Consider the following 13,364-nt stretch of genomic DNA (forward strand, 5'->3'; position numbering starts at 1 on the left):
TCTCTCTGCCCCTCCGCCACTCATGCTCTGTCTCTCTCTCTCTCTCTCTCTCTCTTAAAAATAAACATTAAAAAATTTTTGAAAAAGAAGTTATTTCAAAACAGAATACTTGATGAAGATGTACATACATATATAGAAATGAAAACAGAGGACAAAAGTAACATGTTCATTTTGTTTAGGGTAATAACTATTAAAAATATATTTTGACCAAAATAAATGTCCATAAAAAATCTATTGAGGGACAGCAGATTTCTCCAGCCCAAAATATATCTCTTTGGCCTAAGGATTATTTTGAGCTAACAGCAATCAAAACCTAGCAGATTCAGGAAAACCTCTTATGTTCCTCCTTACCTGCCTAAATTTACATTGGAAAGGGGGCCTGTACCAGGAAAAGGTACTACCAGAGATACCTTTTATTATTTTATTATATTTTTTGAGAGATATTTTTATCCTGGGAAATGTATCTGCATGACAGGGCAACCTTTATTTTCCAAACACCTTCTCTCTCCTTCCTGTGAATGGTCTTCCTTCCTTTTAAACCTCCAGACAGACCCTTTCCCTTTTCCTTAGTTCAATATGTTATATAAGCCTCATTACCTGGGTGCTCTATTTGTGTGTGTGTGTGTGTGTGTGTGTGTGTGTTTATTTATTTTTTGAGAGAGAGAGAGTGTGAGCAGTAGAGGGGCAGAGAGAGAGGGAGACACAGAATGGAAGCAGGATCCAGGCTCTGCGCTGTCAGCACAGAGCCCGACGTGGGGCTCGAACCCACAAACCGTGAGATCACGACCAGAGCCGAAGTCGGACACTTAGCAGACTGAGCTACCCAGGCACCTGTGGGGGCTGTATTTTTAGGAGACTCCCATACATATGGTTTGTTTCATTCCTGTTAATCTGTCTCATATCAATTTAATTATTAGATAAGCAAGGGAAGAAAGGAAATATTTCGCCCTTCCCCCACATAATATAATACATATTAAAATAAACATAGACTCTGTTAATAACATAATATGTAGTAAAAATAATTGTTAGTTATTTAACATTGTGTATATCATGTACAATGTTTTAAATTCATGTGTATTAAGGTAAAAATATTTTAAAGTATAAAGTAAATATAAAATATTTTAAATTTGGTACTAAAAATAAAAATTATTGGGGCGCCTGGGTGGCGCAGTCGGTTAAGCCTCCGACTTCAGCCAGGTCACGATCTCGCGGTCCGTGAGTTCGAGCCCCGCGTCAGGCTCTGGGCCGATGGCTCGGAGCCTGGAGCCTGTTTCCGATTCTGTGTCTCCCTCTCTCTCTGCCCCTCCCCCGTTCATGCTCTGTCTCTCTCTGTCCCAAAAATAAATAAAAAAACGTTGAAAAAAAAAATTAAAAAAAAAATAATAAAAATTACTTGTTATATTAAATAGAAGCATGCCATGTAGATGCAGTATTTTGCATAAATTATCTTCATTAATTCTTACACTGTTTTTGAGGTGATTACTGTTACTATCCCAATCCCATTCTGTACATGAACAAAGATTTAGAAAGCATAAGCAAGTGACCAAAACCCAATCAGTAGAGAAGATACAATTTCAAACCGCATTTTTTTTTTCAGCTATTAACCGGTTCCTAAAACACACACTTGAACAATGGGTGACGTTAGTTACAGTAGTTTACAAAATTATATTGGTGTCAAAATTTCAGAGTATGATCTTGTACTTGTTTTTAGGAAATAAAAGCCAAAGTATGCGAAGAATATTCTATTCTAAGTCTTATATGAAAACCAAATTTTCATTTTAGTCGTTGAAAATTAAAAGGCTTTAAAAAAACTGCAAGCGGTAAGTTTATGGATATAAGTACGTCATTTTTGTAGGGCTTTAATTGCACTCCAGTGAATTGACAGTTAATGCAATTGTGATCAAAATCTTAAAGGGATCCCCCCCCCCCCCCCGCAACTGTTACAATGATTCTAAAGTTGCCCATGAAAGGAACCTGGTGAGACTAGATCAGAACTTTTTGAAAAGAAACCATGAGACCTGTCATGGCAAATTAGGCCCTCTAATGCGACTGCAACGTAAACCATCGATGTAATACAAAAGAACACTGTAGGGGAGGAAAAATAACTAACCCTCTACCCTGCTAGGTTCTGTGCGTCCCCCCCCCCCGCCCCCCACGCCCCCTGCCATAGCAAAGGCTGAGTAACCAGAGAAAACAAGCAGAAGTTTAATGACATACACGTCATGTATTCCTGGGAGATAGTCTGAAAAACTGAGGAGAACACCTGAAAAGGCCCAAGCCACCCCCTTACATACGATCTTCCACTAAAGACGAAAGATGTCATGCGGGAGGGGCGTGCACAGGGAGCCAGTTATGGGCTCCCAGGAAAAGGACAGTAAACAAGGCAAGGTTGTTCTGCAGAATCAAGGCCGGGCTTTCTCCATGGACAAGTTTCTGTGCTGATCTAGTCGTCCTTCTCTTTCTGGCACAGAGAGGGAGACACCGATTGAGATCTCCTTCATAAATGTGAAATTCCCCTTAAGAAAGTGTGAGTTCTCCTCTGGTTTTAGAGATTCTCCTGCGTCTGGTATTTCTCTAAACTGCTCAAAAATAGCCCTTATGTCAGACAGGCCTATGTGCGGGCGGCGTATACCGTACCGTTCACACGCACGGGGCATGTTTGGGGAAGGTGTGCCTGAGCTCCCCACTCCTATTTTGGGATGGCGTCCTAGGGTACCCTTCCCAATCATCCCCTTCTGAAGGAGAAAGTACAGCACTTGCTTATAAAAAAAAAAATTAGCCCCTGTGAACATTCTCACGGAAAGATATAATTTCAGATACAAATATCAACGGTTTCAGAAAAATCTAGAGCTTAAAAGTGAAACTCCTCACTCCGTTCCCTCCCCCACACCGCCATTGGCTCTCAGCCCAGAGAGGGGCGGAGCCCGGCGTGTGGTCAAGGCGCCTCGGTTCCCGCCCGCGCGTTCAGTTCTCAATCAGGTCCGACGACTGCTTATAATAACGCCGGTCGGGCCCGTGGAGTTATCGCTGGGACTTACATAGCACACCTGGGCAGCTATGTCTGGCCGCGGCAAAGGCGGGAAGGGCCTGGGCAAGGGGGGCGCGAAGCGCCACCGCAAGGTGCTGCGCGACAACATCCAGGGCATCACCAAGCCCGCCATCCGGCGGCTGGCCCGGCGCGGCGGCGTCAAGCGCATCTCCGGCCTCATCTACGAGGAGACCCGCGGGGTGCTCAAGGTGTTCCTGGAGAACGTGATCCGGGACGCCGTCACCTACACGGAGCACGCCAAGCGCAAGACGGTCACGGCCATGGACGTGGTGTACGCGCTCAAGCGCCAGGGCCGCACCCTCTACGGCTTCGGGGGCTGACCGCCCGGGACCCACCACGACCTCCCCAAGCACAGAAAAGGCCCTTTTCAGGGCCCCCATCCTCTCAGTGAAGGAGCCGTGACGCGGGTTTCACTGTGTGCTTTCTGGCTTTGTTGTGTTAACTCCTATTCTGGCCTTTGCACTCCTATTCCTTACGTGTCCAGACTAGGAAAGTCTTACTGCCAACTGCCCACATTTTCGTGCATTTTCCTTGGGCATCAGTGCATTTAGCAAACATGCTTGGTGTTCACTGTTTAACGTTTAAGTCTGGCGTTTGGGGTTTTAATGCTGCACTAGGAGCTTCGGTATGGCCGCAGTTGGAAGGAAGTGGGACGATTTTTTCTGTCCAGACGGCGTACATGTGTCAGGGTTGAGACAGAGACGAGACGGACTCCGCGTCTCCGCGCTGAATTCGTGATTTGGTGCGTTTAGTATTCTCGACGCTTTCAAGTTTAGTTCCTGTTTAGTGGCCTTTATTCTGCTGACCTATGTCCTCTGCTCAAGAAACCAGTGGGTGCTAAGGGGACTGGAGAGCAGCAGTAGTGACGAGCCGTCCTTCCTTGCCCCCTTTCTGATGCATGCAGCACATGGTTGGCCCCCTGGCTCGGATCCTGGTTTCCACCCAGTGTGGAGACCGGTAGGTGGTAGAAGACTTGCAGGCTAATCCCCCACAGAGGGGTGCTGAGGGTGGGACGCAATTGGAAGGCATCTCAACTAAGTAACAAGGGAAACAAGGTTGCATTACAGAAATGTTAGGGTGACAAAACAAGGCAGACCCTAAACCCAGAGGAGCTACTGCAGGGATCTTGGGAGTGGAAGAGTGGAAAAGGAATCAAACAAGGGGTTAGGACATGAATCCAGACCTAAATTCAAAGTAGGTCTTAATATTCCTCCAGACCAGATCTTAGCAAGTAGAGAAAGAAACCCAAAGTCAAAGGTGAAAATCTGGAGGTTGGTAGAAAGCTTGGCCAGTGCATATACACAGGCCGAAGTAGTAATTCCCACAGGTATATAGAAAAAGTAAACAGTGATCGAGATATTAGATATAGATATAGATAAATAGATAGATAGATAGATGATAGATAGATAGATATTTTTCCCCCTAAAGCTGAAATTAAAAACTTTAAACATTTGCCCGTGCTTCACCAAGAGTTAACCTTTGTAAGGGCAAATACTAAATATGCACCTGGCCTTCTCCCAACTCAGGACCCTGGATGCATCTCGGAAATACAGTGCAGTCTTTCTTAATGATTGTGATCTCTCATTTTCCTGGGAATACTTGCGCTAACTTCCGCTAACATATGACTCTAAATTGCAAAACCCACAGTGTTTTGAATGAGATTTCCTTTTGTCTTTGCTATTCCAGTAGGAGATTGTCTGTCGGGAGAATTTGGTTTTGATTATATTTCCCCAACACCTTCTGAAGGTCTATTGTCTGTTTGCGGCTTTCCACTTATTTCTTGAATAATTCTGGTAACAGTCTCTCAGTTCTTAAAAATAAACAACTAAAAAAAAAATCCTTAAGTATTCTGTACATTATTTGTTATTTTTACAGTTAATATTCTAGTACTTGTCTTCAGAAATCCATGGCTTATGTTCATAGCCTGATTTAAAGAAACATTCAAAATTTCTTGATATTACCTTTCATAAATCCAGGCCCCAAATTTTGAATAATGAAACTCTGAAGGTATTACTTGTATCTAAACTCCTCTTGTAGTTTCCCACGTGGCCAGAAGGCCACACGTATTTTCTCATTTTATGAGAAAAGATGTACTTTGTAATTAGCAATATACAATTGTGAGAACTCTTTTCTTATATATCGTGTAATAGGAAAAAAGAGGGCAAATCAAAAATAAACTATACATTCCTAAGTTAACCAGATGAAATATTTTTTTTTTAATGTTTTTAACGCTTATTTATTTTTGAGACAGAGAGAGACAGAGCATGAACGGGGGAGGGTCAGAGAGAGGGAGACACAGAATCCGAAGCAGCTCCAGGCTCTGAGCGGTCAGCCCAGAGCCCGACGCGGGGCTCCAACTCACAGACCGCGAGATCGTGACCTGAGTTGAAGTCGGACGCTTAACCGACTGAGCCACCCAGGCGCCCCCCAGATGAAATATTTTTAATATAAATGTTTAACAATTTTACTTAAGTTGGATAGAACATATTTATATTTATATACAATAACCACACAAAACTACCAACAGACTTTGTTCCTAGATATCAACGCCATGGCAAAAAAAATAACAAATACTTTCCGGGAAATATCAGAAGGTTCCTGGAGGTTTATCAATCTCCGTATTCACAGTATCATACCTAAATAGAGGATTCTATCCTATTCCATAATGATAACACTGATTAATATAATAAATTAACCAGACATTCTCTAGTCATCAATGGATGGTTACTATTTTTCCTTATGCTGTTCTCTACAGGCCCATGCTACAAAATACAGATCTGAAATTGAGTTTTACAGAAGAAGCATCAAAAGAACTTTAATAAATAATTGTACCAGATACCTGTCAGACTCTACCCTGGGACTGATTTAAGATTTTCCAAGCCGTATTAGAAGCAGGGTACTTAACCCAAGATCAGCAAAACAAGAGTTAATTAGTTAGGACTGAATGAACTGATTTGGTTGTGGCTAAAATTCCCTTACTAAAGTCCTCTTATACTTGTAATTGCTGTCTTTTTCAAATGGATTCCTCAAATTTTAAAAAAATATTCTATTAAAAGAACTCCTGGTAAATTGTCAGGAATCTTAAAACTATTGACTCTGTTGAAAATAGGTTATATATTGATTGGCTCTATCTACAGAACTTCACAGAATAATGGTTGGATTTTATACAAAATGCCAGGAATCCAAGGAATCCAAGGAATGCGGTTATTATAATGTGGTTGGTATAGGCTTAGAACTAATTGATCCTTCTTAAAACAAGTAGGCCTTTCCTGTATCCCCTTTTCAAACCATCATTCAAACAGACCAAGTAAGACAAAAGATAAAATTTAAAATACTTCATCATAAGATACCTGTCTAATGGTCTGGTCACAGTTGATAAAAAGCCTTGATGTTGGTTCCCTAAACATTTCAAAGTGTGTATTTCTCTACTATTTGCAGATATTCAATACTGCTAGAGAAACAAATGTGATGGGTGAAACTTCTGTCTTAAGTATAGATAAATACCTAGAAAGTGGAGTGTGTATGTATTAAGGATATAAAGAAGGGGTAAAGGACCAAGAGACATGTAATATTCATGAGGCACTTTTATACTTGAAACACCAGACACTAAATATGCATGAGATACGTGAGGCACTAAATATTCGTGATACACTAAATATATTTGGAACACGTAGTACCTTGATTCAGTCACCCTCTGGTGATGTCCATCCTGGCCCCACACGTCCTTTGCCTAAGATACACAAATGAAGCACATGCCCATTAGGCAGATGAACTAGTAAGCATCAGCTGTGACCAGGAATAACCGTCTGTCTTCCACAGATTAGCTCCCTGTCATTGGCTCCGGGCGCCTTCCATTTGAGGAACTACTTGTCCCAACTTGGGCTGTAGTCTTCAAGAAGAAAGGCTGTATGTGGCAGAGAGAAAGGTAACTAAATACATGATCAATGATTCAGCTGCTGTGGTCCTTCTATCTCCTCATGCCCTTACCCAAGCCTTAACTTACCACACGTCTTTCCCCCTGTCTCAGGCTATGTACTCAAATGTATTAAAAACAAACAAACAAACAAAACACACACACACACACACACACACACACACACACACACAAGCATCCCCAGCATTTAAATTTGGTCTGAGTCTTTCTGGGCCACAGGACAACTTGTCTGGTGGTGTATTTTGAGGCCAGCAAGGCATAAACCCAGAATGAGTACAAATGAACAAGTATACATTGTAAGAATAATCAAGAGAATACCTCCATTGGGTGGGGGATGGGTGAGATGGGTGATGGGCATTAAGGAGGACACTTGTTGGGATGAGCACTGGGTGTTATATGTAAGTAATGAAACACTAAATTCTACTCCGTAAATAAATAAATAGGATATCTCCGACATTTGCGAAGTTGTTTGGAAAAAAAACATACACCAGAGTATTATGCACGGCTCCCTAAGAGACTATAGTGTCTCCCATTAATGTGGCTGGATCTCTACTGGAATGTGCTTGTTCAGGAAAAGTTGCTCACACCCGGAGGTCACAAAATGAGGTGCCAATTAGTGGCGGAGCGTAAATGACAAGTGCTTCACATAGCAACTCAGTCCTCAAAATAATCCTTTGAGTGAGGTCTCCTCCTCTTCCTCCTCCTCCTAACCGTGTAGGTGAAAACACTGAGGCCCAGGAAAGAGTTAGAACTGAACCTGCTCTCACAACCAACTGATGCTTCTATAACGACTCTGTTTAGACGTTTCACCACCTCGCATCACTTCAGTAAGCAAAGTTATACAACAGGACATTTACGTCTTAACTTTCACAATATTTTATTTGTTTTACATGCTTAGAGAGATTCGTCTTTATGTCCAAAGTTCACGTGGGTCCACTTGCTGGTGCCAAAGCTGACATTTCCCCACGAGTTAAAAGTACATTTTCCATGTGTTACATCCACCATTTGTACGTCATAAATTAACGCTGAACGAGCACCGATTAGGATCCTTGCCCTTAAAACATACAAAAACACATTTAGCGTTAACTTTTAAAAGCCGTCTACTCTTCGTGGGAAGTAAGTGATGGCGAACAATAGGACATTAATGGCCCCTCCAGACTTAGACACCACTGACCTGATTGACAGGTGACATTTAGAGGGAACGGAGCCCTCAATTACAAACTTAATAGATTGCCACCTTAGAATAAAAACTTCCCTAACTTTAAGTCTGAAAACTTTTTCAACTCTGCCAAGCGGACTCTGCAGGACTTCTGGCAAGGGGCCGATCACAGGAGGGGGGTCTCCCCAGCAGGCCCACAGTTAAGCCTCAAAAAGTAAGTTGTGTCCACCGCAGGCCTCAGAAGCCTCTTCACACGACCTGCTTCCTCGAGCGAATTCGCAGCTAACAAGACCCCAAGCCAGGCGGAAAGGTTCGCTGTTGTAGGTTTGCAACAGGAGAGGGAGCGACCCGTGCGGGACGCGGACCAGCGAGCGTCAAACCAGCGTCACGGCTCCTCTGTGAGAGTGGGGGGAGCCCTGAAAAGGGCCTTTTGTTAGTAGACAGGGCGGGACGGGGGTGCAGAGCCCCGGAAGCCGGGAACCTGGAGCTCAGCCTCCGAAGCCGTAGAGGGTGCGGCCCTGGCGCTTGAGCGCGTACACCACGTCCATGGCCGTGACCGTCTTGCGCTTGGCGTGCTCCGTGTAGGTGACGGCGTCCCGGATCACGTTCTCCAGGAAAACCTTGAGCACCCCGCGGGTCTCCTCGTAGATGAGGCCGGAGATGCGCTTGACGCCGCCGCGCCGGGCCAGCCGCCGGATGGCGGGCTTGGTGATGCCCTGGATGTTGTCGCGCAGCACCTTGCGGTGGCGCTTGGCGCCCCCCTTGCCCAGGCCCTTCCCGCCTTTGCCGCGACCAGACATGCTGACAAGGAAGACTCCACAAAACCCTGTCACCTCCCCAGAGCTGCGGGCTTTTATATATCCGCTGGCGGACCGAACTGAGAACCTAAGGAAGCCGCGCAGTGCCACCCAGTGGGGGAGGGAAGTCTGACCAAAAAAAAAAAAAAAAAAAAGCCTTCGGTTTCCTTGTGCTGTTTTGTTCTATACCTAGTACCTTTTGTGACCACGTGTTAAAACTTTAAAAATTGCTTTTGAATGTTATGAAAGATGCAAAAAAAAAAAAAAAAAAAAAAAGGGCAAGCAATAAACTAGCAAGCTCTTACCCCAGGATACAGAGAGCACTTGCGACTACTGGCTACTTTGATATTTTGGTGAACAGATATATGCACATATTTTTTTCAAAGAAAATTTACACAGTGCCCGTGCATAGGGATTGTGGAACTTCTTTATGCTGATTATATTTTTAGTCAATTTCCTCTCTCTAAAAAGAAAAAAGATGTTTTTGATATCCACGTGGTACCCTTCCTTAAGAATTCTCTATAGTACACTTTAACCAATTCTCTAGTAAATCCTTAATAAACCAGATGTTTAAAAGAATTCTTTTCCCCACTGATCGATGTGTCACTTTTAACAGTGATTCATACTTGGAACTGTGGGGGCAAGGGCAGGCCACTAAGATGGGCCAGTCTGGCGTGAAGGTTATTAAAATCCAGCAAATTCAGGAAAGCTTTTTACCTCCTCCACAACTAAATAAAAAGAAATTGCCTAGAGGACCTGCTCCAGGAAGCGAGCTTTCACAGTCGATAACTATATTATGAATTACGTATAGAAGATGGGCAGGGACCCGGCAACGCCTGTTTGATCAGAGTCCTCTCGATGCCCCACTGAGTGGACCGGCAGACATTGGTTAACCAAACTCTTCAGCAGTGCATTCCTTCCCTTTGAAGTCCCAGACCCCTGTCCCTTCCTTAGTTCAGCCTGACATATACCTCATTTTGCTGGACTGTCTTTGAAATGTCATGTCTGTGTGGATTCTCTGTACGTACACTATTATATTTGATTTTCTCCTGTTAATCTGTTTCATTTCAATTTGATTCTTAGCCTAGCTAGAAGGACCTAGAAACGGACAGGATATTCTCCCTCCCTGACAGAACTATTACCAAAAAGTCTATTCTGTTCTATATTTTAATCAGTTTCCTTTGCCAAAGGAAATCTATTTTCACTTGGAACTTTGGAAAAGTTACATGACTGAAGGTGAAAAAAGTGATTATTTTTATATCTGTGTGATATTCCATCATAAGCAGTTTCTATGATACATTTTAAACAAATGTTCTAGTACTTAAAATAATGTGCCTTCTTTTTTTTTTTTTTTTTCAATTTTAAAGGAGATTTATACATAAACCTGAGGATAACCTAGAGTTAAAATGCTTTGTCAGAAAGGATGCAGATTTTGTGGTATTTGATTAATATTACTACACTTTCCACAAAATTCTTATCACATTCACCTGTGCCAGCGATAACTGTTGTGCATGTGAGTTTACCATCACTGATAAAATACCAAAGCGACATAGTTTGAGTTGGTATATTCTGCTCCCCTGCAAAATACTGGATCTTGTTTCAGGTTTAAAGGAAAAAATGAACCCCTTTTGGAAGTTTTCACATCACTGCATTGCACTTATTAACTGGGGCAGAAAAATTGACATCTTTAAAAGAAAGAGCTCGTCATTTTGTACATTGTAGGAACTGGAAATTTTCCCTTTATTCTTTTCATGGTTCATTGGCTGGTCCACTAGTTGAAATGACATAAAAGAGATTAACGGGGGAAAAAAACCAAATTTGATTTCATAAGTACAGAAGCCCTGTAAAAAATAAGAGACTCCAAGGCAGTCAGGCAGTCGAGGCTGAGTCCCCCTCCCTGGCTGAGGGATGGGATGGGGACTGGGGGCTGCAAAGGGGAGGAGGGCCAATCCCAGGAAGATAAGAGCCGCTGTTTGGTTAATCAGATGTTTGCCCGGCCTCGCAACATCTTTCCACATTAAACGTTATGTTTGGTAATAGCTCTCCCTGTTATCAATCCCTTATCGAAATCCTTTAAGGCAGTTAAGGGAGGGGCAAAAGTTTTTCTTGGCCTGTGAGGTTGTTGATTGGCTTTAGTTCTTGTGCCAAATAGTCCACTTGTCAAAGGGGCATTTTGAGACTTGTTCTGAACCAGGTCACTGTCACATTGCTGGGCTTAGAACGGGACCTGGCTCCTAGTATCAGGGCAATAAATATTTGCTGAATGAAATGTAGGGAAATAGAGAAGTCTCAATCCTCTTCGGACCTCTGGCTAAGAATTAAGCCAACATGAGACAGACCAACGGGGGAAAAAAAGGTCCAAATCTTACTGAATTTTTCCATTCTACATGAGAGCCTTCACTAGAGCAGGACGTCTCAAAGTGACTCTCGCAGGGGAACCTCCACACCTTTTAGAAAAAAGATGAATTTGTGAGGAATTGGCAAGACACAGGGCTTTGGGCTTGGGGTAGTCAATTGAAGAAATAATACAGTTTTTTCAAATGGCCTTTTGGCCCCAATTCCCTGTCTCCGGTGACAAGAAGGCCTCCCTTCCTCTGGGTGCAGGGAGGGCACCTTTCCCTGGGGAGGCCCTTCTCCCGCCTCAGGGTCAAAGGGCGGAGCGGGGTTGGGTGGGGGGGTCCGAGCGACCTTCCAGCTTTTTAGTTTCTCAAACTCTTTCAAGCTCAAGATATTAATATATGCCAAGGGCCAAGGTGCCGTATTTGGGGGCAGTGAGTCTGGAACCCGATCGGAATGAGCGTGGCGAGCCTCTCCTCCTCCCAAGTCCCCTTTCTGAGCCCCCTTTCTTGAGCACTGACGTTGCTCCAGCTGAAAGCTGGACATCAGCCTGTGCTCCGCCACCTTCTGTCACTCCGTCCGTGTGCAGCAAGGCCTGACCTTTCTGCTTCCTTTTCCCCGTCCGGCCTCCTCTTCTGACTGCTGCCTCCTTAGTCCCGACCTCGCCCCTGGCTGGTATTCCCAACGTTTTGACCCGGATCTCACTCCTTTCAATCTGTTTTCACCCAGGCCACCGGGAAAATGATTCAGAATCCTACATCTTGCAACATTTTCAATTTCTGCAGTCTGAATTCTCCCAGTAGATAAACATTATGTTTCTTGACAAGGTGTGCCGGGCTTCACACTATCTAAGGTTTTCTGCCCCACCTTCGGCTGGCCTTTCCACCTTCATCTCCAGGCATCCCAGCCTCCAGCCACTCTAAAGTAGCTTCCAAAGTCTCTAAGGGTGTGCTAGGTGCTCAGACCAACCTGCCTGGAGCAGGCTTCCCTCCCCGCTACAGGGTCTTACCCACTCAGCAGGCTCCACTTAGCTCATTTCCCAGCTTATTTGCACAAGTCCGCATTTTCTTCTGTTTCCTCTGGAGATGCTGGGACTTTCTCATTGCAGGAACGTGTCTTAGCACCTACCAGGCACTGGAGACCAATTTGCTGCATACATGGAGGAGTGAAGAACGGTGGACTTGATACAAATAAAAAAGACACACTGAGTTACTGGGAATATTAAAGAGAATTGAAGAGGCGGAGAAGGAAAAGAAAGAAACTTCTCCAAGTCTTCATTTAGCCTGATGGGAAAGGGCTCAGATTTATTTTTCAAACTGTATTTGTTACACCTTTACTGACGGCCCTTTAATAATGCTTATACTTTTACGAGGGGGCGGGGAGGGGGGGCACGGTATGGACGCCTTCGTGGGGTAAACTGACAGAGGTGACCAGGTGAGGAACTAGAAAATAGAATAGTCTGAACTACGCTGTCTTGTGATGTTAAGTCACCAAGTTTTCAATCAGCACTGCTGTCCTGACATTAACATTACCTTCCAACTATAAAGCAGTAAAAGATGGAGCTGGAGGTAGAATCACGGGAGTCTGGGGGCACGTAGATGGCACCAGCCATATCAACGAAGACCCACATCCCATGTTCCTGTCTTATTCCTCTTACCCCGGAGAAAACTAGCGTAGGTCTAGGCACAGATTAAGTGGAAGAAGCCAGAAATCACTACGTTCTACATAGTTCACCACAGGAACCTCTGAATAGTATTGCAGCCCAACTTAGAAAACCGAGGTGGTATCTTGACTTTTTCTTAGTACACAAGATTTCATACTAAAAAGCAACTTCAAATTTGATGCTAAAATGCTCCAGGCAAATCCTAACAAGAAAGTCAGTGTCTCATAAATTATTTACTTCTAAGAGAACATACAACACCCAATTCTACATTAAGCAAGGCTAACAGCGAACAAGCTCTTTCTTAGAAAGCGTGGATGGCTCTAAAAAGAGCCTTTGGGGTATGGGTCTGGAAAATCCGATCTTTCTGGTAAAGGCGAGTTTACTTGGAGCTGGTGTACTTGGTGACGGCCTTGGTGCCCTCGGAC

General features: G+C 43.8%; 3 protein-coding genes across 3 annotated transcripts in view; 1 reads left to right on the plus strand and 2 right to left on the minus strand.

Moving 5' to 3' along the window:
- Window positions 1-13,364, minus strand: part of LOC125939373 (uncharacterized) — a 561,003-nt gene that overhangs the window by 69,938 nt on the left and 477,701 nt on the right. The gene's annotated exons all lie outside the window — the stretch shown is intronic.
- Window positions 3,031-3,432, plus strand: LOC125939398 (histone H4). Its single transcript, XM_049654842.1, has one exon. It carries the CDS (start codon window positions 3,058-3,060, stop codon window positions 3,367-3,369), a length of 312 nt encoding a protein of 103 aa, XP_049510799.1. The 5' UTR covers window positions 3,031-3,057; the 3' UTR covers window positions 3,370-3,432.
- On the minus strand, window positions 7,890-8,977 carry LOC125939405 (histone H4). The gene has a single exon (XM_049654851.1). The coding sequence runs from the start codon at window positions 8,940-8,942 to the stop codon at window positions 8,631-8,633; it is 312 nt and encodes a 103-aa protein (XP_049510808.1). The 5' UTR covers window positions 8,943-8,977; the 3' UTR covers window positions 7,890-8,630.

The sequence above is a fragment of the Panthera uncia genome (genome assembly GCF_023721935.1).
Source record: "Panthera uncia isolate 11264 chromosome B2 unlocalized genomic scaffold, Puncia_PCG_1.0 HiC_scaffold_25, whole genome shotgun sequence".
Lineage (NCBI taxonomy): Eukaryota > Metazoa > Chordata > Mammalia > Carnivora > Felidae > Panthera > Panthera uncia.

Bases quoted from the DNA above. Each gene is read 5' to 3' on its own strand.
- LOC125939398 (XM_049654842.1), top strand. From the start codon at position 3,058: ATGTCTGGCCGCGGCAAAGGCGGGAAGGGCCTGGGCAAGGGGGGCGCG.
- LOC125939405 (XM_049654851.1), bottom strand. From the start codon at position 8,942: ATGTCTGGTCGCGGCAAAGGCGGGAAGGGCCTGGGCAAGGGGGGCGCC.